This window comes from Solanum tuberosum, unplaced genomic scaffold (genome assembly GCF_000226075.1).
Source record: "Solanum tuberosum cultivar DM 1-3 516 R44 unplaced genomic scaffold, SolTub_3.0 scf00021, whole genome shotgun sequence".
Classification (NCBI taxonomy): Eukaryota; Viridiplantae; Streptophyta; class Magnoliopsida; order Solanales; family Solanaceae; genus Solanum; species Solanum tuberosum.
The window spans coordinates 2,171,831-2,194,266 of record NW_006238947.1 but is presented as its reverse complement, the minus strand read 5'-3'; the positions used below and the strand labels follow the sequence as shown (position 1 = coordinate 2,194,266).

The 22,436-nt window shown below is 33.9% G+C and overlaps 3 protein-coding genes across 4 annotated transcripts; 2 read left to right on the top strand and 1 right to left on the bottom strand.

Annotated features, from left to right (window-relative positions):
- The first annotated feature begins 4,454 nt into the window (after nt 1-4,454).
- Nucleotides 4,455-9,578, top strand: LOC102586212 (monodehydroascorbate reductase). Its single transcript, XM_006341082.2, has 10 exons — nt 4,455-4,579; nt 5,851-5,922; nt 6,500-6,551; nt 6,915-6,995; nt 7,125-7,243; nt 7,330-7,549; nt 7,688-7,806; nt 7,891-8,016; nt 8,467-8,607; nt 9,036-9,578. The coding sequence occupies exons 1-10, from the start codon at nt 4,529-4,531 to the stop codon at nt 9,354-9,356; spliced, it is 1,302 nt and encodes a 433-aa protein (XP_006341144.1). The 5' UTR covers nt 4,455-4,528; the 3' UTR covers nt 9,357-9,578.
- LOC102585880 (APO protein 3, mitochondrial) lies at nt 9,426-13,298 on the bottom strand. The gene is made up of 3 exons (XM_006341081.2): nt 12,521-13,298; nt 10,777-11,207; nt 9,426-10,471 (listed from the first exon to the last, which is right to left on the bottom strand). The coding sequence occupies exons 1-3, from the start codon at nt 12,880-12,882 to the stop codon at nt 10,062-10,064; spliced, it is 1,203 nt and encodes a 400-aa protein (XP_006341143.1). The 5' UTR covers nt 12,883-13,298; the 3' UTR covers nt 9,426-10,061.
- Nucleotides 13,299-13,931: 633 nt separating this feature from the next.
- LOC102585671 (protein CIA1-like) lies at nt 13,932-21,627 on the top strand. Of its 2 annotated transcripts, XM_015306014.1 has the most exons (10): nt 15,482-15,553; nt 16,239-16,382; nt 16,631-16,843; nt 17,067-17,134; nt 17,987-18,052; nt 18,169-18,228; nt 19,169-19,231; nt 19,516-19,621; nt 20,621-20,704; nt 21,472-21,627. In XM_015306014.1, exons 5-10 carry the CDS (start codon nt 18,039-18,041, stop codon nt 21,565-21,567), a joined length of 423 nt encoding a protein of 140 aa, XP_015161500.1. In that variant the 5' UTR covers nt 15,482-15,553; nt 16,239-16,382; nt 16,631-16,843; nt 17,067-17,134; nt 17,987-18,038; the 3' UTR covers nt 21,568-21,627. The 2 variants fall into 2 exon arrangements, 1 of the variants encoding a protein (XP_015161500.1); XR_001472686.1 differs by lacking the exons at nt 15,482-15,553; nt 17,987-18,052; nt 18,169-18,228; ... (2 more) ...; nt 20,621-20,704; nt 21,472-21,627 and adding an exon at nt 13,932-14,191.
- Nucleotides 21,628-22,436: the final 809 nt, after the last annotated feature.

The following is a 22,436-nucleotide window of genomic DNA, read 5'->3' as shown; positions in this document are numbered from 1 at the left end:
TCTAACTTTAACAAAAATCCACTTATATAAGGAGCCTTTTTATCCTTTAACGTGTCTTATACCACGTGAATATGAGGTAAGTATTGATTTAACATGACTTTTTTATGTTTGTAAATTGTAATTATTTTTTTCCAGAGTACTTTATATTAGTATTAAAATATATACATATTATCACAATTCTATAGTTTGTGTGGGGGTGGGTAAAAGCCTGCAATACTGCAAAATTCAACAGTGAAGTTTAAGTTTTGGTAGTTGGTACTTGGTACTTATAGGACTTCATTAACACCAAACAAAAGTTATGGCGGAGCGGAGCGATAAATATCACTCTATCATTTTTAATCAGAAGTATTGAATTCGATATTTGAGTATGAGATTGTCTTTATTAAAGAGCTTTTGAATAAAAAACTAAAAAAAGTTCATGGGCAAAAATACTACAAAGGGGGGAATTAGAAGGCCCTAAAGGGTCTTTTGCAAGTGGTCCTTCCCTTAACCATTTAATGCTTGTTTCACTATGGAAAAATTGGACCAAAAGGAACTTTTACAAGTTTCAGTTTTTTTATTATTTATTTTTGTTTTACTTTACTTTAAGCCCAACCTTTCTTTGGGCCAAAATAGCAGCCCAAATCTGTTTGATATTGAATCCATTTGATGAAATTTATTTAGAAGTGTTATTGAAGGAAGAATTTTTTGTGGTAAACTTTAAACGTATCAGTTCCTTATATCAAATTATATTAATTTATGGACAAATTACAAAAATCACATACTTTAAAGGCAAAATTACAATCTATCCCTTAAAAGTTTATAATTACAGAAATCCCTCAAACGGATACAATAATATAAGTGTTGATACATTAATCTGATGCGCGAGATACAATAAAATAAGCGCTGATACATTAATCTAATGCGCAAGATACAATAATATAAGCGTTGATACACTAATCTGATGCGCGAAAATGAGGGATTTTGGAGATTTGTAAAACTTATAGGGGATAATGGTAATAAGTAAACTAAAAGGTGGGATTTCTATAATTTTTTTCTTAATTTATTATGATCGAGTGATTTAGTAAGGTGGAAATATGGATAAATATTGTGTGCTTGTCAGTGATATAGTATGATATGGGTAAATACTTATCCGCACTAAGCTTTTACACCTAACTGAATTATTAACCTTAAGATTCAACAAATCCAAGTAAAAATACATATTACTTAACCATGTGTATTGAAAAGTCTATATGTTTTATATTTATTTATTTGGTGTAGGGCGGCTTAATACATTGGTGGTCTAAAGTTGAATTTTAATGAGGCCTTCATTTTTTTTTCAAGAAAAAGATTTTTATAAAAGGGAACGAGGGGTAATTGAAGTGTGAACCTCACAAAAACTTGATTATGTAAGTATAAGTTTTTTTTTTTTTAATTTTTTTTTTTGTCTCTTTTTAAAAAAAAACTTATAACCTTATTATGCTAAAAAATAAATAAAAATGAGGCGTCTCAAATTTAGGGGCCTAAGACACTTGCCTTTTTTATTTGTCTCTAGAGCCGCCCTTGATTTAGTGTAAACACATATTTAAAAAAAGTTTTTTCCATATTAATACAAATATCAAGTGTGAGTAAGCTTATACTTATCGGGATCATTTGGTTGGTAAAATAAATGATAATAAGCCCGAAATTAGATATAAATTTATTCTATTTCAGGTTTGATTGAATTTCATTATCCAAAATTAGCAATTCAAGGATTAATTTATACTATATTATAGTAATATTTATTCTATGCAATGAGGGTGAAATAATAATCCCATAATTATTCAATTGCAAAGCAAAACACAATAATTACAAAGATGCCTCTTCCCACAAAATTCTTTAAAAAATTCAAGGTTAAAATCATTTTTTTTTAATTAATTCCATCCATAATTTAACCTGTCTATAATTAGTACAACATGAAAACTGCTGCAAAATTAGCAAATCACTTGAATAAGATTATATTTATTATTTATGCTTATATCATAGTAATAAAAATATTCATATTCTTCTGAAAAATTCCAGGTCAAACTTTTGTTTTGACTTTTCTAGTTCTTGTGTCAATGGTCATACATTTATGAAGGATTTGGTAGTTGGTTACCTTATCATTTATACCTTTCACACTTCATCATACTTTACCCTTTATTTTTTAATTCTGTTATTCCATTATTTTGATACTTGCATCGATTAATTTAAAAATACATCATATAAAACTTATTAAAAAAATTACATCGAATGAGTGACTACTTCTGGTCTATGTTTAATGGGATTGAATCCAATTCACTCTTAGATCCTGGAGTAAGGGTGAATCCACACACATATTCAATCGTTACGTTGATACACTTCTAGTTCATTCAACAAAATGATTCAAACTTCTTAGCCATCTAGGACCTCAACGCGACTAAAATCATTACTTGTCAATTTTCTCAATCTCTGATTTGACATCCAACATTACCAAAAATAAATAAATGTCTTTCTCAATGTTCAAAAGTGAGTTTTTGGCCAAAAACATCCTTAAACTACATCCTTAAAGTATCACTATTAGCAGAAAACATCATTCAAGTATTTAAAAGTGAATAATTTTCATCCTTTTGTTAGATATTGTAAAAAAACTAAGGGATCCTACAAAAACATGAGAAGTTCACGTGACTATCAACAAAAATTTACCAGCATAATTTCATTACCTGCTATAAAAAGTTCCTGAAAAAAATATTAAAAATCTTAGACACTATTGCTTATTGAAACAAAAAATAAAACATCCTTCAAGTATTTAAAAGTGAACAATTTTCATCCTTCTGTTAGATATCGTAAAAAACTAAGCCATCCTACTGAGCAGTTCACGTGATTATCAACAAAAGTTTTCCTGCATAATTTCATTACCTGCAAGTTCCTGAAAAAAATATTAAAAATCTTAGACACTATTGCTTATTGAAACAAAAAATGTTTGGAAGGTGTGAGGATACATGATTTGCTCTTTTTTCCATTTAGTAACGGAAAGAAGATGGAGCTTAATTATCTTTATCTTTTTCATAGTTAAACTGTATATAGATCAATAAATTTTTGGGCCAATCTGATATTGAAGTGATCAAAATATCGATTATTTCTCGCATTTGAGTTTCATTCTACATTATCAGAAGCGGAAGTCTCCAACAAACGACACTTCTAGCATATTCAATTCAGAATAAACATATTTCAACTAATAATATTTTTAATATCAAATTATATGAAAAATAAATGGAAAAGAAACTGTCAAATTAAAAGATTTTGCATAATGCTAAACTCAATTACCGAAAAAGTTCATGATAGTATTTTTGGCGTATCTAAGAATAATAATTACGAAGGAATGATTTAATTTTTGTGGAATCTATTAGTTTTATGATAAATTCAAGTAGAAAAATGCAAGATGTTCACTTTTAAATACTTGAAAGATGTTATTTGCTAAGAATGATACTTTAAGGATGTAGTTTAATTTTGCAATATAAAAGGATGATTTTGGCAAAAACTCTTCAAAAGTTGATTTTTTATTTTTGCAATAGTGGATTCGAAGTTTCTTAAATGAAAAATAGTTCAATTTATTAATTTAGTTTTAATATTTAATTGGTTATATTTGACCAAGATACCTTTCACACTTTCTCTCCCAAAATTAAAAGGAAAAAAAATACTTTTCACACTTGGCTATTCCTTTATAGTACAATTGTTTTGTCTCAGCAATGACGTCAATGATTATGACTTTTCTAAAAAAAAAAAAAGAAGTAAAAGACAAGTGTCAAACCTCATTGAATTGAAAATACACCCACAGAGCAATTAACTTTAAAAAAAAAGAAAAAAAAGAGCACTTCTCATAAATTAAATTCCCACTTCAAGGTCAAAAATAAATAAATAATTCCCACTTGTTTACTTTATTAATTTTCAGAAAAATACTAATAATCTACAAAAAATAATTTTTCTATCTCATAAATAAGATTTATGTACATTTTATTTATGTGATTACACGATTATATTACTATTATATAAAAACACTTTTTGAATAGACATTAATCATGCTATTCTCATGATAAAAAATTTGAGCATTAAAGGTAGATAAGAACCAAAGTTAATTGTTAATTCATTAAAGATTATAACATTTTATTCGAAAAAATATTCATTTTATTGCCATTAATATCTTGTATTAATTTATATTAAGAAAAAATTCTTTAATTGTATATTATAAAATAAAATGATACTATTATTATTGTTATGTAATAAATCACATTTCCAATTTGACTTGATCTTCTCTCCAACTGTCGTGGCAACTGTACAGTCAGCAAATCAATCGGCATATAACGTGCCACGTGTACGTTCGTTATTGACGACCTTCCTCGTCTTATTATCTTTTTTTTTTCCTTCCCATTTTAGCCAATCAAAAATTGTATCCATTATAAATATCAGTCCACATTCATCATTTCTCTTTACAAAACTTTTTTTTTCATCTTCACAAAAAGCTCTAACTATATTCCCCTGTGAAAGTTCATCAATGGCGGAGAAATCATTCAAATATGTGATCGTCGGTGGCGGTGTTTCTGCTGTGAGTATCGATCATCAAATTTAGCTTTAATTTTTGAGTTTTTTTTTATCAATAGACTTTAATTTTTGAGCTGACATGTTTGATTTGAGTTCGAAATTGCGGAATTCGTATGCTAGTTTTTTTTTTGATGATTTTTCCGGTGAGAATTATTTGATGTGGTATATAGTGCACAATAGATCTGAAAGTTAGCATAGTGAAATGACGTTTCGGTTTCTGCATCTGTACACATATACACTGATAAATATAAGATATAGGAGTAGTTTTATTGTTTTCTGATAACTGAGAAATCGTGTGGTGCACGGTTCTGCACAAACATAAATTCATGTATTTTTAGTTTTACTTAATATTTTGATAGTCAACTGTTAGATTATGAAGTTTGTTGAAAGCGAGAATTATCTCCATTCAGTGTTTCAATCTGCTGTGGAATGGTTGATTTGCTTAGGAATGGAGTTAGATCATAGATGCTTTCAATACGAAGTGATTATAAATATAGAGACGGATACTCATGCTTGTATGCATCCTTGTGTGTGTGTTTGTGTTACTTTATTTTTCATGTCAATTTTTAGATTTTGGAGAGTGATAGCTAGAGTGTTGTTGTAGGTAAGCTTATATCTTCATTGTTTTGGCTTTATTGTTGAAATGAGTGACTTTGCAATGGAGTTTGGATGGTTTGAGTATGAAGTGATTTGAAAATGTAGAACCTACTTGTCTTGTTGAGATATTGGAAGCAAGAGATCATGGCATACTTATTTCTATTTACTTTGGATGGTTATAACCAGTTGATACAAAACTAAATGTGATTTGATGAGTTAAAGTATCTCAGTCTCCTCTATTTTGTCCTTTGGCTTAGAAATTGTAGATATCTTCGAATGGTTGGGTACTGAACTCTAATCTTTCATTAGAATATTGTAATTGGCATATAAGTTTCCTATTTGTCATTCCTCTTATTTGGGATAACTAATGATTAGGATTCTATTAGAGATAATATGTATTGCTACTTCTGCCCACAAATTATTTCTTTGTTTTGTATAAAAGATTCCTTTTTTGCATTTACTGTAACTGTACGTTTCTTTTTTTCCTGGTATTGACAAAGAGGGCTACAGTTACCTTTTCCCCTAGGATGTGGAAAAAAGTTTATTAGGAACTAGCTGAAATAAAGGATTATAGTTTTGTTTCTGAAATCTTGTAGGAAAAAATCTTGTTGTTTATGCATTCAAATTTTTTGAATTCGTGGTTGTAAATGAATTTAACAAGTTTGGTTGCATTTGCAGGGGTATGCTGCTAGAGAATTTGCAAAACAGGGAGTTAATCCTGGGGAACTGGCTATTATTTCCAAAGAGGCAGTAAGTATTTTGTACTGCTTTCTTGCCTTCACTAATTTAATTTTAAATCATAGTTGCATTGCTGCTTGTGTGGACTTCATTTTGGAGAAGGGAGCATTTGTTTTGTTTTCTGTAAATATCGTATCGTTGGTCTCTGACTCTCTGGATTTATATAAGAATCTCTAAGTTCTGTTGTTGATGTTATAAGCTAATTTTTCATCAGCTTATACTTGTAAATTCCCAGAAAGTATTCATTCACGATTCCTTAGCTAATATACAAGATTGTTAAATTCCCTTTGATATATTCTTGTCTATTTGGATAGGAAAAGTGTCTTGGTACTCTACCATTTGCTTGTAAATTTGTACTAATCTTCTTCGCAAAACGAGTTCTGATCACACCTCTGTTGTCCCTAGTGTGTTAGGCTATGCCTATCTTTCTCTCTCTTTGGTTGATTTTTTTTTTTTGCAACTTATCTACTCTTATGTCCATTCTTTCCTGCCCAGCCTGCCTAAATTTTACATCTAACAATCTTTCCTTCTTTCAGGAAAATAATGTTAGATTTGATCTGATTGCTAAAAATGTTTTTTTCTACCTCAGGTGGCTCCTTATGAACGTCCTGCACTTAGCAAGGCATACCTTTTTCCTGAAGGCAAGTCTTCTTTTTTCCTTGGATAGTTAATTTTGACTTCCGTAAGTGGTAGTGTGGATGTGGACTTGAATACAAGTCGTATTATAGAAAATGCATATCATCTTTCTTTGTAGTTAAAGTCCTTGCACACATTTGAAAATGTATCTCAACTTTTCTTGTAGAATGGTCATTGCTTCTCCTCTAGCAAAGAAAAAAAAATGAAAAATAGAAAAACAATTTGAGCATGATTTATTATACAGAATGTCATCTCATGGGGTTTTGGCACAAATTGCTAAGTCAAAAAGCTGCTGTACTTTTTAAACATTTGAAATTGACCTGGTATCATAAAATCTTTTCCCTAACACATATCCATTTATCTACCAGGAGCTGCTAGACTCCCAGGGTTTCATGTGTGTGTTGGAAGTGGAGGAGAGAGACAGCTTCCTGAGTGGTATGCAGAGAAAGGTAATAGTCTTTGTGTTTAAACAATTATTTGCAGACATATGGCCATGCATGACTTATGTTAACTTTACATATGGTGGTATATATGGTTGAAGTCACATCTTTTATGAATCACATGGTCTCATCTTGCAGGTATCTCGTTGATCCTGAGTACTGAAATAGTGAAAGCAGATCTTGCTTCAAAGACTCTTGTTAGTGCAGCTGGGGAATCTTTTAAATATCAAACACTTGTTATTGCAACAGGATCCACCGTGAGTCTCTTGGAAATGTGGTTGTGTTGTTTAATTTAAAATTTTTCTTTGGTCAGTAGATTAATTTATTGTTTGTGTCTGTTCAGGTTTTGAAGTTGTCAGATTTTGGTGTACAAGGTGCTGATTCCAAGAACATCTTTTACTTGAGAGAAATTGATGATGCTGATCAACTTGTGGAAGCATTAAAAGCTAAGAAAAATGGTAAAGCTGTTATTGTTGGGGGAGGGTACATCGGTCTCGAGCTTAGTGCTGTACTGAGACTGAACAACATTGAAGTCAATATGGTTTACCCAGAACCATGGTGCAGTAAGTAAATTGCTTATAGTTTGCACACTGCATGCATAGCATGAAACGTTAAAACTGTTTCATGGTAGTCAGTTATGGAGAATATATTGTCCTGCTTAATTGTATTGTTATCTTACTGTAATCCTTATGCTTTTCCAGTGCCTCGGCTTTTCACAGAGGGCATAGCTGCATTCTATGAAGGTTATTATCAAAACAAGGGAGTCAATATTATCAAGGGTACAGTGGCTGTTGGGTTTGATACCCATCCAAATGGAGAGGTTTTTCTCAAGACTGCACCATTTTGAGAAATCTGGTTGAGCTTTAGAGCATTACCTTACTGCATTCTTTTTTCCAATTTGCAGGTGAAGGAAGTCAAACTTAAAGATGGCAGAGTTTTGGAAGCTGACATAGTAGTCGTAGGAGTTGGAGCAAAACCACTCACGACTCTATTCAAAGGGCAAGTTGAAGAGGAGAAGGGTGGAATTAAGGTGTGTGCTCACTGTTCAGTACTCATCCTTCTAATATGTTCTGGCTTGTGTGCTTTTTGATAATTTTGACATTTTCATGGTTAAACCTTTGAATTTCTAGTATAATGTACCAAAATAAATTAAATAGTTCAGTATAAACTTCAAAAATAGATGAGAGCAACTGGGATGATTTGTTGAAGGAACAGATCAATGGATTCCAGCAATTCTTGTGCTACTTAAGTCAATACAAAGAAATGAACTAATCGCACATGAGAAATTGTATCAAATAGTGGAAATCCTTGAACTTGTTGTTAAGGAAACATCATAGTTTCCTTGTTGAACTAAAACTGTGTGTTCTTGTCAAGCTATAAGCTGTCTGTTTCTCGTATGTATCAGAATTACAATGGATTATGTCATGTTCCATTCAAAATTACTTTATTCCTGTACTTACACCAAGGCTTTTATTTGCAGACAGATGCATTCTTCAAAACAAGCGTACCTGATGTATATGCTGTGGGTGATGTTGCCACTTTTCCTTTGAAAATGTACAATGAGATTAGAAGAGTTGAACATGTTGATCATTCTCGCAAATCTGCTGAGCAGGCTGTCAAGGTATGTGACAGCTCCCTGATGCTATCCAGAGTTGATATGAAAGTTTTATATCGTCATCCTGCTTAGAATATGTTAATTCTTTACTGGTCAACTATGATTGCTCTCATGAGTCGTGATATAAACTGGATATTTGAAGCACACTACACATGCAGATTAGGGTGTTTAAATACTGAAAACTATCTCCACTCTACATGCCTACTGATTGTTTATAGCCTGGTATGAGTACAAATTTGTAACAATACAACGTTAAGTTACACTCACACAGGTTATCTTTTGCTTCCACTGTGTGACTTCTTAGAACAGCTTTCTGCAGTTTGCTAGTGTCTTTCTACTCTGTCAATCAACTCGGTCAAATGTAGTTACAAATTCTCAAACTCCACATCTTCTTATGAAGTAAAAATGTTAATGTTACATTGTTGCTGGTGCAGGCAATATTTGCCAGTGAGCAAGGGAAGTCTGTCGATGAATATGACTACCTTCCATACTTCTATTCCCGTGCATTCGATTTGTCTTGGCAATTCTACGGTGATAATGTGGGTGAAACAGTGCTCTTTGGGGACGCTGATCCCAACTCTGCAACTCACAAGTTTGGACAATACTGGATCAAAGATGGAAAGATCGTTGGTGCATTCCTCGAGAGTGGGTCACCTGAAGAGAACAAGGCAATTGCTAAAGTCGCAAAAGTCCAACCCCCTGCTACCTTGGATCAATTGGCACAGGAGGGCATCAGCTTTGCCTCAAAGATCTAATTTTTATACCTATTTTGGATTTTAAAACAGCTCTTTGAAGTTTCTGCCTTATTTACAATGTTGTAATCGTTTGACATTTTTCGTGGCTGGTTGATTGGTAAAAATATGATGTTTCTTCATCTGAGTTTAGTTGCAGAAGATCACCCTGTAAGGCATATATATACATACCTTAAAGTGTGACATCTCTGTAAATAATGAATGTTAGAAGCAATGGTTTGTGAACCTCTTCTCCAGAAAAATATGAGCATCTATTTACTTGGATTTTGTTGTGCTTATTGAATGAAAGCGGCACACTTCGGTTATGCACAAAGTGAGTTCTGTGGCACTATTTCCTCATAGTCCGTTATATAAAAGACATCAACATTAAAATTCACATTTTATCCTTAATGGCATGCTTATATAGACACAAAATGACATGCATTCAAAACATCTTAAAGGTTGATGTGAAACTATTGTTTACTTTTCCTAATAATAGTACCTTATATACATTGTCCTAATTTTAAAGGCAAGAAAAGTTGGTTATATCTCAACATGAAGTTGAGGTTTCAACTGCCAGAATCTGCGTAGATTACCCTAACAACAAACGACCTCTGGCAACGATATAGTCTTGGGTTGTCCTCACTAGCAGAAATCAAACCAAGGAGACAACGTCCCCGGTCTAATGTTGATTCTACTCTGCCAATATGTTGGCAGCATTTCAGAGCTTTATACAACTAACTTTTCTTCATCTAGTCCAGGAACTACAACATCATCTCTCATCATGTGATAGTAATCATCTCCGACCTGTGCTCCAACTTGACTAAACAGTTCAACGACTGCAGGTAACTTTCCGTAATACCTCTTCATAGAATCTACCAAAACGTCACCAGCATGCGGGTTTTGGACATGCCAAACATATACAGTGGAGAGAAGATCATCTATTGTTGCCTCTTGCCAAGCATGCTGTCCATCCCTCATCTGGTGCTTGAAGGCTTGACATTGCCTAACCCTATGACCCTTTGGCCCGACTTGCAACTCAGGACAATATCCACATGTTTGAGCGCCATACGTTTTCATGAGCTGTATAGCTCCAGTACGCATAATCTCCCAAGCTTCCATTCCTCGCATGGCGAATCCTGGAGAAGTGATAAGTAAGTAGTGGAAAATCAAACAAGAAGGTTTGTCGTACCATAAGAAATAATTCTTTTTTACATACTTTTAAGTCATGATGCTTAGACTCTTCAAAAATGTCGATAGGTCGTGTTGCATACTCTAAAAGTAGTGCATTTTGGAGAGCCCGACACAAGTGCGGCAACAATTTTGGAAACTCCAAGCAACATAGCTTGAAGCTCTGGAGAGGAATGTATTTGAATAGGAAAATGCACATTGAAAAATGACTAACAATTATAAGTGAAAACATTGTAGTAACATAAAGACAAACCTTTTATGTCATCATAGGGTAAATTCAAAGAATTTCCATCTCCGATGGGCTTCTTAATAGTTTCCTTAGACCTAAAAGTTTCTATGTCCTTCCCGAACAAATCATCCTTGGGAAACCTCTTCTCAAAATCTATGAGTTTTCCAGCAACCCGGTAAATGGGGAACTTCCTTCTTCGGGTTGGGTACTCAGGTAAGTCCACACCAGCCTGAATGCATAATTCTACAAGGGCTGGGATTCGATCAACTTCAAGTCGCTCATTATGTGAAACAGCTCTTCCTAACCTGTCATAGAGATGAAAAGATTGTACAACAGGTAATACATGATCTACGCCCCCTCTTTGCCATGTATGCTCTTTGTTCTTCTGACTGCCGCTAACATTGCAAGTTCTAATCTTATGTGGTGGATGACCAACATGAACTTCGGTACATAAGCTGCACAAAAGAGCAGAGATCACAACATAGACCTGCTTGCTCGACAATTTTAACAGTTGAATTTCATAATGAGTTGCTATATAGTCAATCTTCCATCAATTAACAAGGCCTGGACTCCTAATCAGCAGGAGTCAGCTATATGAATCTTCATCTGTTGTGTTCTAGTCAAGTCTAATTCATTCCAATACTTACATTTGTCCCCACTAATTATTTCATTATTCCAACTTAACTTGATATATTATTTGCAAATCAATGTTTACTTACAATTTGATTCATTATTTCAAACTTCAACTTGAAATAGAGAATTTGAAGTTGAAAACTTGTTATAGAACTATAGAAGTATAACAATTAATCGATTTTACTCACTATACTTCAACAATTTTTCCAAGTTAAATTCATGTAAAAACACAAATATTCTAACTTCAACTTCACATATTTTTTTTTCCAGCTTCAACAAACTATTGTTCTACTCCCTACTAAATAATTTGCCTTCTATAGCAAAATTGGGTTCTTAATCTTGCACTAATTTCTTACCTTGATAACAAGTTTAATCTGAATTAGTTGATACCACCTACAAGGATCATTACTTCTATCGTGTTATGATCTTAGCTAAGTCTGCATAAGAATAAGTAAAATGAATATCATATTCGACTATTATTAAGCTAATCCTCAATTACCACTGCCCTACTCCTTTATTGGGACTTCAAACCGGCATTACTCCACAAAAGTTATGCTCCGCCACATAACCTTAGCAGCAAAAATTCGCCATATTTTCTCCATGCTTCTGTTCTACTAAAACCTAGTTCCATTATACAGAGTAATGGTCAAAATACACTGAACTATCATTTTCCCGATAGTTTCACATCCCAACTATTAGATACTCCCCTTTCCTACCTGAACTATGACAATCTATATGTTGAAACACACCTAGTTGAGTATATGATGAAAGTTCAAATAGGAAAAGGGAACAACTGATAGTTGGCCAAGCCAACTTCAAGGTGTGTTTTAATATACATATTGTGATAGTTCAAATAGGAAAGGGAACATGGTAAGAAAATTATAATTGGAGTGTGAAACTAGCAAAAAAGTGATAATTTAGGTGTGTTTTTGACCATTTACTCTTTTACATATGATTGATTAGTTGCAACAAAGTTTGCTTAAATGCAAGATTGCTATGTTGCTCAACTCTTCAAAATTGTTAACGGGTGTGTGTTGGATCCTCCAAAAAGTAGTGTCTATTTAAAAGTTCCAACACCGATACGACAACAATTTTGAAGAGTCCGAGCAACTTTTGGATGCAAAATGAATCTTACCTGCAAAAATAAATAGGAATTTCCTCCGAAATCCTCGAAACACAAGCTAACAACTGAGCTCTTGAAGCTAACACATGATGAGCAACAGGGATTAGCTTTTCAACTAATAGCCCATTTTCCGGTGGCCGCAGTGCAACTTCACGTACCACCCTTCTCTCTTGCTTGTCATATCTTGCTCTCCGCTTAAGCTCATTAACACTCGTCACCCATGGTTTTTTTCCAGCCTTTTTCAGCTTTCTTGGTAGAGCTTCCATGGCTGATACAGTTGAATACAATGGACCAACATTGCCCAGCTCCTTCACAGTGGATAATATCGCATTCCCACGAAGATTTAAGACTGACGTAACTCGCCTATGAAACATTCTGAGAAGCTACAGATGTGAAATACTGAAAGTTCTCTCAAAATTTTATTTTGAAATTCGTCATCTAGGCATTATAACAAACAGTTGGTGTGCAGATGGCATTTGGAGCTTAATTAAAATTATATACAGTACAAAATAAGAGGGCAGCCCCGGTTCACTAAGCTTGGCCTGTGAGTTTTGATCTAACTTTATGCGTCAACAACTTTAGCAGTTACGTCAAATTCACCTTCAAAAATAAAATACAAAATGAATTGCACCAAAAAGTAGAAATTCTAAAGATGAAGGAAGAAATACAAGTGGCAAAAGTACAAAATAATAATAATCAATTTTAGTAGCATCTATTTGCACCTTAGAGGTAGAAAATTAATTTTAATTTTGTATACTAGTTTGGCGGGGATTAGAAAAATAGTTCTAGTTTTTTTTTTTAATTTCTTATTCTAGTATTAAATCACTCATATGACTTTATGGAAGTTTGTTTGACAATATTAAATAGGCATAATATAATCATATATAAATTTGTTGTTTAGCTTGGCATTAACAAACGTATTTGTTTTTAAATTTTGATTGTGCATAAATAGACACATATGTCATATGTGATGTTTTATGTGAATTTCACGCGAATTGCCATGTAGGAAATTTTGATTTGTATATGTATACTTGTTTAACTTTATATAAATTTAAGTGTCTATTTATGTATGTCCAAAGTTGGATGACGCATGACACGTTTATGTATTATTATGCCTATTAAAATAACACATGTATTTTTTTATGCTGAATCTATGTCATTATTATTATACGAGATATAATGTGAAATAAAAGTGTGCTTATCAACGATGTCAGATTTGAGCGAATGTAAACAAGTAGACACACACGTTATCTTAATATTACAATATATAATTTAATATGTTATATATTATCATAATAAAGAAAAAACTATAGGGGCGTAACTGTCGGTTCATAAACTAACTAACTTGGGAAATAGGCCCACTTAAGTAACGAATAAGTACTCCTTTCTCAGCTCACTGTACAAATCCACCAAACATCACCAAAATCTGATCAAAATTGCCCAATTTATTGAGTAGCACAGTCAGTTCGCCGCCCCAATTCCGCCGCGATGAAGAATTTCAGCTACGACGATTTTGAACTGAGAGAGATTCAAAAGCTCGAAAGTCATACCGGTAAGGTTTTGGGGATAGCTTGGAAGGAGGATACCGGAGTATGGGGTTTTCCGGCAGTAATCGCATCCTGGAGTGATGATAAAACCATACGAATCTGGGAAGAGAACTTCTCTGGCTTTTTCGTGTGTAAGGTTTGATTCTTTTTTTTCATTTTCTCAATTTTATCATTTGGATTAGCTGATGTAAATAACTGATAAGGTTTTAAATGTTTAAAAACATTTTAAAGTACTGAATCTGATGTTATAAATAAATAGTTACGTGTTTGAAATAGAAGTGCTGAAACTGTTAATAAACATTTGTGGTAAAAAAATATTGTCCAAAGAGCTAACTTTTGGGGTTGAGTCAGGCTAAGGTCCATTTAACATGATATTAGAGCTAGGTTCATTCTTGTTTGGGCTTCCAGTACACGCTCCAGTTGGACCTGAGTATGAAGAGGGGTGTTAAAGTTGGTTAAAGTCCCACATTGATTGGAAAATGGATGAGTGATTTGCTTATATTGACTTGAGTAATCCTCCTCTCATGAGCTAGATTTTAGGGTAGAGTTAGGGTCAAGTTCCATTCAACAATTTTCTAGTAGAAACTTGTAAACTTAGAGGGTGTATGATTCAGCTTATAAGCTAGTCAAATTGACTTATACGCACTTTTTAGCTTGTCTACGCATTTGGTAAACCCCGTTGAAGATTTTTAGCTTGGGGATAGCTTGGAAGGTGGATACCGGAGTATGGGGTTTTCCGGCAGTAATTGCATCCTGGAGTGATGATAAAACCATACAAATCTGGGAAGAGAACTTCTCTGGCTTTTTCGTGTGTAAGGTTTGATTCTTTTTTTTCATTTTCTCAATTTTATCATTTGGATTAGCTGATGTAAATAACTGATAAGGTTTTAAATGTTTAAAAACATTTTAAAGTACTGAATCTGATGTTATAAATAAATAGTTACGTGTTTGAAATAGAAGTGCTGAAACTGTTAATAAACATTTGTGGTAAAAAAATATTGTCCAAAGAGCTAACTTTTGGGGTTGAGTCAGGCTAAGGTCCATTTAACATGATATTAGAGCTAGGTTCATTCTTGTTTGGGCTTCCAGTACACGCTCCAGTTGGACCTGAGTATGAAGAGGGGTGTTAAAGTTGGTTAAAGTCCCACATTGATTGGAAAATGGATGAGTGATTTGCTTATATTGACTTGAGTAATCCTCCTCTCATGAGCTAGATTTTAGGGTAGAGTTAGGGTCAAGTTCCATTCAACAATTTTCTAGTAGAAACTTGTAAACTTAGAGGGTGTATGATTCAGCTTATAAGCTAGTCAAATTGACTTATACGCACTTTTTAGCTTGTCTACGCATTTGGTAAACCCCGTTGAAGATTTTTAGCTTGGGGATAGCTTGGAAGGTGGATACCGGAGTATGGGGTTTTCCGGCAGTAATTGCATCCTGGAGTGATGATAAAACCATACAAATCTGGGAAGAGAACTTCTCTGGCTTTTTCGTGTGTAAGGTTTGATTCTTTTTTTTCATTTTCTCAATTTTATCATTTGGATTAGCTGATGTAAATAACTGATAAGGTTTTAAATGTTTAAAAACATTTTAAAGTACTGAATCTGATGTTATAAATAAATAGTTACGTGTTTGAAATAGAAGTGCTGAAACTGTTAATAAACATTTGTGGTAAAAAAATATTGTCCAAAGAGCTAACTTTTGGGGTTGAGTCAGGCTAAGGTCCATTTAACATGATATTAGAGCTAGGTTCATTCTTGTTTGGGCTTCCAGTACACGCTCCAGTTGGACCTGAGTATGAAGAGGGGTGTTAAAGTTGGTTAAAGTCCCACATTGATTGGAAAATGGATGAGTGATTTGCTTATATTGACTTGAGTAATCCTCCTCTCATGAGCTAGATTTTAGGGTAGAGTTAGGGTCAAGTTCCATTCAACAATTTTCTAGTAGAAACTTGTAAACTTAGAGGGTGTATGATTCAGCTTATAAGCTAGTCAAATTGACTTATACGCACTTTTTAGCTTGTCTACGCATTTGGTAAACCCCGTTGAAGATTTTTTTTCCTTTATGTAATTTCTTTATTCCATCTCTAGCACTCTTTCCATGCTCAAGAAAATATAGCTACAATGAATATTTGAACCTATACATAAAAAAAGTGCTGTAATAACTCTTAGAAGGAAATTTTGCAGGCTGTTTTGGAGGCATCATGTACTGTTAGATCGTGTGCCTGGTCACGGGGAAGCAAATTGTTGGCAGCAGCTTGCTCTGATGTCACCACTGCCATTTGGAAAAATGTCGGTGTTCATGCCTATGAGCGTATCTACACTTTAAAGGTACAATGACTTTGTGAGACTATCAGAGAAATTAACTCTCTGTAAATATTGCTACATATAAACTTCAAAGATCTATCAGCACTCAGAAGAATAGGGGAACTTGTTACTACGGAGTTGTTTTTATTTAGCTTATAATTGATTTGGATGGACCTGTATATTAAGGATTTTTTTTTCATTTTCTTTAATGAGTTATAAATCTACTGAAATCCTGTCTACTTTCTTATTTTCGTTACGTGGATAATGTCCAGGGTCATGAGAATGAAGTGAGAAGTGTTTCCTGGAATAGGGACGGGCAATTTCTTGCGACATGTGGAGGTGATAAGTCAATTTGGATATGGGAAGTTTTGCCTGGAAATGAGTTTGATTGTACTTCAGTGTTACAATGACACACAGAAGATGTTAAGATAGTTCATTGGGATGAAAGATTTTTATTCTCCGGTAGTAGTGATAACACCATTAAGGTATATATATTTGAGAGGTTCAACTTCACATTCTCTGTATGTGTGCATGTGTTATTTGCTTAGGATTCTAGCATGCTTTTCATACCCACATTTCATGTAAGGCATAGAATTGGTAGTCAACTCGTTTCTCCTCCTCTTCTTCTTCTTCTTCTTTTGAGGGGGGTGGGATTTGATCCTTCACCAGTGATAATATCTAATCTCTAGTGGTGCTTGAAAATTTTAGGTGTGGAAAGAGGCAGATTATGAAAGTGGTGATTGGCGTTGTATTCAAACTTTGGGTGAGTCTGACAGGTTAGAGTTATTATTTGGTGGTATATTTTTCATTTTAGATTGGCGTTGTATTCAAACTTTGGATGAGTCTGACAGGTAAGAGTTATTATTTGGTGGTATATTTTTCATTTTATTATGTCTAGATAGTGTATAAGTGTATCTTATATACTGAAAAATCTTCCATTGTGTGACTATTTGGAGGCTTCTTATAATAGTCATAGGTCAGATTGTAGTTCTAGAGATTGTCTGAATTCATTTGGAAATTTTTTTTGTGAAGTGTTTCATTCATCCTACTGACAGTGAAAAGTGGTCTATAATTTTCTGGAGAGTCCGAGCAACGTATGACAGAAGTGTTCTATAAAAAGTAAATAATTAAGGGCAAAACCAAACTTCTACTCTTTGAAAGTAATTCAAAAAAACACTTTGGGTGAGTCTGACAGGTAAGAATTATTATTTTGCAGTATATTTTTCATTTCGTTATATCTAGGTAGTGTATAAGTGTATCTTATATTCTGAAAAACCTTCCATTGTGTGTCTATTTGTAAGCTTCATGTAATAGTCATAGGTCGGATTTTAGTTCTAGAGATTGTCTGAATTCATTTGGAAAAAACTTTTTGTGTGAAGTGTTTCATTCATCCTATTGATAGTGAAAAGTGGTCTATAATTTTCTGGAGAGTCCGAGCAACGTAGGACAAAAGTATTTTATAAAAAATAAATAATTAAAGGCAAAAGCAAACTTCTACTCTATGAAAGTAATTTTTCAAGAAACACTTTTCAAAATAAGTTGATTTTGAAAGCTTGGCCAAGAAGGCTATCAGTAACGTCGTTTAAGATTGTTTGGGAGCTTATACCACTACATGGTTGAACTTTCAGAGAACATACATCTGCTGTGCTGTCTCTCTCTTTCAGTAAAGAAAGAAGAAGAATGGTATCTTGCAGGTATGGCTTTCTCTCTGCTGAATTCGTTTTAAAATATACACTCTCAAGTCTAGGGTGTATCTTAAATAGGACAGTTGCTGTAGTCACTACTAAACAGATTTTACATTGACTTGCAGTGATGACCTTACCATCAAGATATGGAAAAATTGTGATGATGATCATTCTATAGAACTTTGGTAAGCCCGGTCTTATCCTCATTTTCCTAAGCATAATGCAATCCTAAAAGTTGATTTATGTGATCCTATGGGAGAGTGTCCCTCATTGATTGTGAAGAGCTATTTTTTTTTGCTTTATTAACAATTATCTTTCTTGTGGGCTAGTAAAGAGTAAAAAAGTAGATTGGCCACACATGCACATGGGAACTGGGCCGCAAGGAAAAATGGTCGATTTCTTCCATCCCACCCCCACCCCGGGGCACAAGGCCTGATCCAAGTCACAAATTGAAACCTGGGGAATTTTCTGTTCTCCATAATTATTCTATTAAGTTAGCAAACTGAAATGTTTGCAACCACTGGTATTACCGAGCAGAATGCTTTAAGAAACCATCTCTGTTTATTCCCTTGGTCAATGTAAGCCTCCAGATTCTTCCAAGCAAGCAAAGGTTTTTTTTGGGGTTATCCCCGCGCATCCAACCCATGCTCCGTGACAACAACGGGGATGCCCCGAAATCCCTAGTATATGAAAGAGTGAAAAGGTGCTTTCGTTGTTGTGGAATAAGAAGCCTTTGTATCTTAATGCACATATTTTTATTTTTTCCAAAAGAAAGGAGGGTGCAAGTCCTTTTGAACATCATCTTGATGCGTTCAAATGGACAATTACTTTTGTTCACTTAAGAGGCCACATTTATTGCTTTGTTTATTTTGTCATTCCTCAGGCAAAGAGTGGTCTTCATTCATTTAGTAAACTATGTTTGGTATAATAGTACTCAGCAATAACTATGTTTTCCGAGTCGAGAGTCAATTGGAAACAACCTCTCTATCTTTGAGGTAGGGGTAAGGTTTGCATACACTCTACCCTCCTGAGACTCCACTTTGTGGGACTACAGTCTATATGTTGTTGTAATTACTATGTTTTCCAATTGCTGATTTGCTACCATCTCCTTTTGGTGCTTGTTAGGTCGGATGCTTGCACTCTATCTGGATATCATGACACAACAATTTTCACAGTTGACTGGTTGAGGTAGCTACTCTATATCTATTTCTTATCATGCTCAAGCTAATATATGCTTCTTCTTTTTTTTCCTTCTGTTTGGACTCCTTAATATTACCTTTATTTGGACAGTTTTTCCTTTTCAACAAACTGTGTATATGGAGGGGAGAGGCAGTTTAAGATTTACGGTCTATTTTCCATGAATCGAGAGTTTCATAGCTAGTTTGCCTGTCTAGATTTCATGTTTGATCTTTTTTTATCGGGTATGTTATAGCTATTCCTACAGGCTTACACTGGACATTCTAATATGTTAGGGAATTACTCCGTTTTGTACCTTATGAAGACAAGGACCCAGAAATATTTGCGAGTGCAGGAGCTGATGACGCTATACGTGTATTTATCGAGGATACGGACAATGAGGTATTGGAAAACCTTCTATATTCCTTATACAGTTTTGTACTTCGTGCTTATTATGATGTGTATAATGTTAATCCTCTAGTGGATCAATTCCAACACGCCTTTAAAACTAGTACTATTAGTAATCGATTATATAGCTTCTTCAATATATGGATCTTTCAATCAAGTTTTGAGCTCCGTACTCCAGAACCCTCTTCCTATTAACCCAAATTTCTTGAGGGATCTGGAGGAAGCTGGGGTGTTCTTCTATGCCACTAGGTGTGGGCCCGTCGTCTCCAGCCTTGACATGCAGAATGCTGCCTGTCTTGCATGCTAGACATGCTGTGCCCGTGGATTAGTTGAGATACACACAAACTTGCCCCAGTGTTCACTATTTTAAAAAAAAAAATAGAAAAAAGAAAGAGAAGATTAGATTACAGTAATATCAGAATTAACTGCTTAGGACAGAGACCAATTTACGATTTAAGCTCTATGGTTTCAACCTTTAACGTTCTCAGCAATGAACCCATTATGTTTTAAATTTATGGGTTCATATCTACTAGTAATTGCAATTTTTATGGGCATTTACACATAAATTTATGCTCCACTTCAGAAGTACTTGATTCAAATGAACCCGGTAACTTAAAGCAGCATCCTCCCCTGGCGTAAGGACAGTTCTTGTATTCTGATTTTGTTCTTCTCGCCAAATCTCTCTCAACTTAAATGTCTCGTCATCAGGGTTCTAAGACATACTTTTCCTGGTCAACAAGCCTCTTCTAAAGAGGCACCACTAAATAATTGATATTTCACTTCATCGTAATTTTTATTTCAATTTCTTTATTCATATATTTGACATTCATGCTTATAATTGTTAGTCTTGGACTAAACATATATATTTTTTTCTCCCTTTGAGCCTTTTTTCATTGAAGTCCATGCTTTGTTTGCACTTTTCGCTTAAAGACGTAACGGAACTTAGAGCTTTTTTGCGTTTTTTTGCTTTCGATAACACTGGTCTGATGACAGGTTGATGGGCTTACATTTAAACTACTTCTGAAGAAGGAGAAGGCTCATGAAACAAACGTAAATTCTGTGAAATGGCACTCTGGGGTAAGTCACCGGAATACCACAGTGATAGGATTTTTACATTTACTTGTTCATCTGTCATTGCCTTCAACTCAGCAATTAGTATGCTGCAAAGATGCTTTAAGCTTTGAGCAGAAGATGAGATCATCTGTAAACTTCTGAGAGCATTACTGATCAGAGGCGAATTAAGGATTTAAGTTTTATGTGTTCAACCTTTAAGGTTCTTAGCGTTGGACCTTGAAATGAACATTTGTTGACCTCAATTTCTGTTGACAGATATGTAATAAGCGATGTTGCTTGGACCATCCAAAAATATTGCCTCACCTGTGTAGCACCCTCTAGAAATGTATAGTTTTTGGACAATCTGACACACACCTTGTGAAATTTTGAAGAGTTTGAGCAACATAGGTGATAGGATATATGTGTCAGAGCTGGCAAATGGTGTTTGGACAACAAATATGTTAGACATTGCAATAATTGTTGTATGGTTTTTTCAAGGAGGAGAAATGTTTGTTTCTGATTTATTCTCAAATATTCAGTCGTGTTGTTTTATATCGAAGACTAGAAGGGTGAATTCACTCTATTATGCTTACTACCTTTAGTTTGATCGGTATCTGTCTTAATTCAACCCTTTATTCAAGTATTTTTTTCCTTCAACAAATTGCTCGAGGCCTATGTGTTTGCGTATTTTGATTTTCTCCTCTATTTCCCTAACAAAATAAAAAACAAGATTCTTTTTTGGTCAAATAAATTCTGCAATATGTTTACTTTCTTCTGTCAAAACCTTGCAGGATAAAAGGCTTTTGGCGTCGGCAAGTGATGATGGAACAGTGAAGATTTGGGAATTGGTTTGCCCCTGGGGGCCTGCTGGCCACATAGCTTCATAGTTGATACTGGAAAAACAATTTATATTGTTATAGAAATTTTGAGCATGTTGAAACCTCAAACTTCGGGAAAACTTTTTTTTTTTTTTCTCGAGAGACCTCTGCTTATGGGTAGAGGGACCCTATCTATCCGCCACAATCGTTAATGATATCATTACTACATATTATACTAGAAAAACAAGAGAACAGATCTGCAAATTTTCTCAATAACATTAAAGATGATTACCATCATTTCTGCTGTCAACATTATTTATCAATGACGTAATAGTTCACAGCAAACACGTATCCAATATTTGAAGATTATGAGTTCTGGCAATTTATGGCTAGCCTTCGAATCCACTACTTGTGTACACCAAAAGTTGAGAGACATAAACAGGCCAAGTTTTTAGACACATTTATATATTATACCTATTTAATAATACACTTATTCCTTCCGTCCACTTTTAATTGTCATGTTGCACTTTTCGAAAGTCAAATTTACTAATTTTCAAAGTTAAGTTAGATTACATTAATTCGATATTTTAAACAAAAAAAATTGATATTCAAAAACTATATGAAAAGTACTATAAATTGCAATTTCTTGCAAATCAATATGATAAAAAAATACATCGTAAAATATTAGTCGAAGTTCTTATAGTTTGACTCTAAAAAAATAAACCATGACAATTAAAAGTGGACGGAGGGAGTATTTCTTTATGCTAAATCTATGTCATTATGTTTTATACGAGATATAATGTAAAAAATAGTTTTATTAAATATCATATATATTACTATATAAGAAGAGGGAATAACCAACCACCACAAGTCAACATGTGTTCCAATAAGAAGAGGGAATAACCAATATATTTATAAAAAGAAATGACATATAAAAT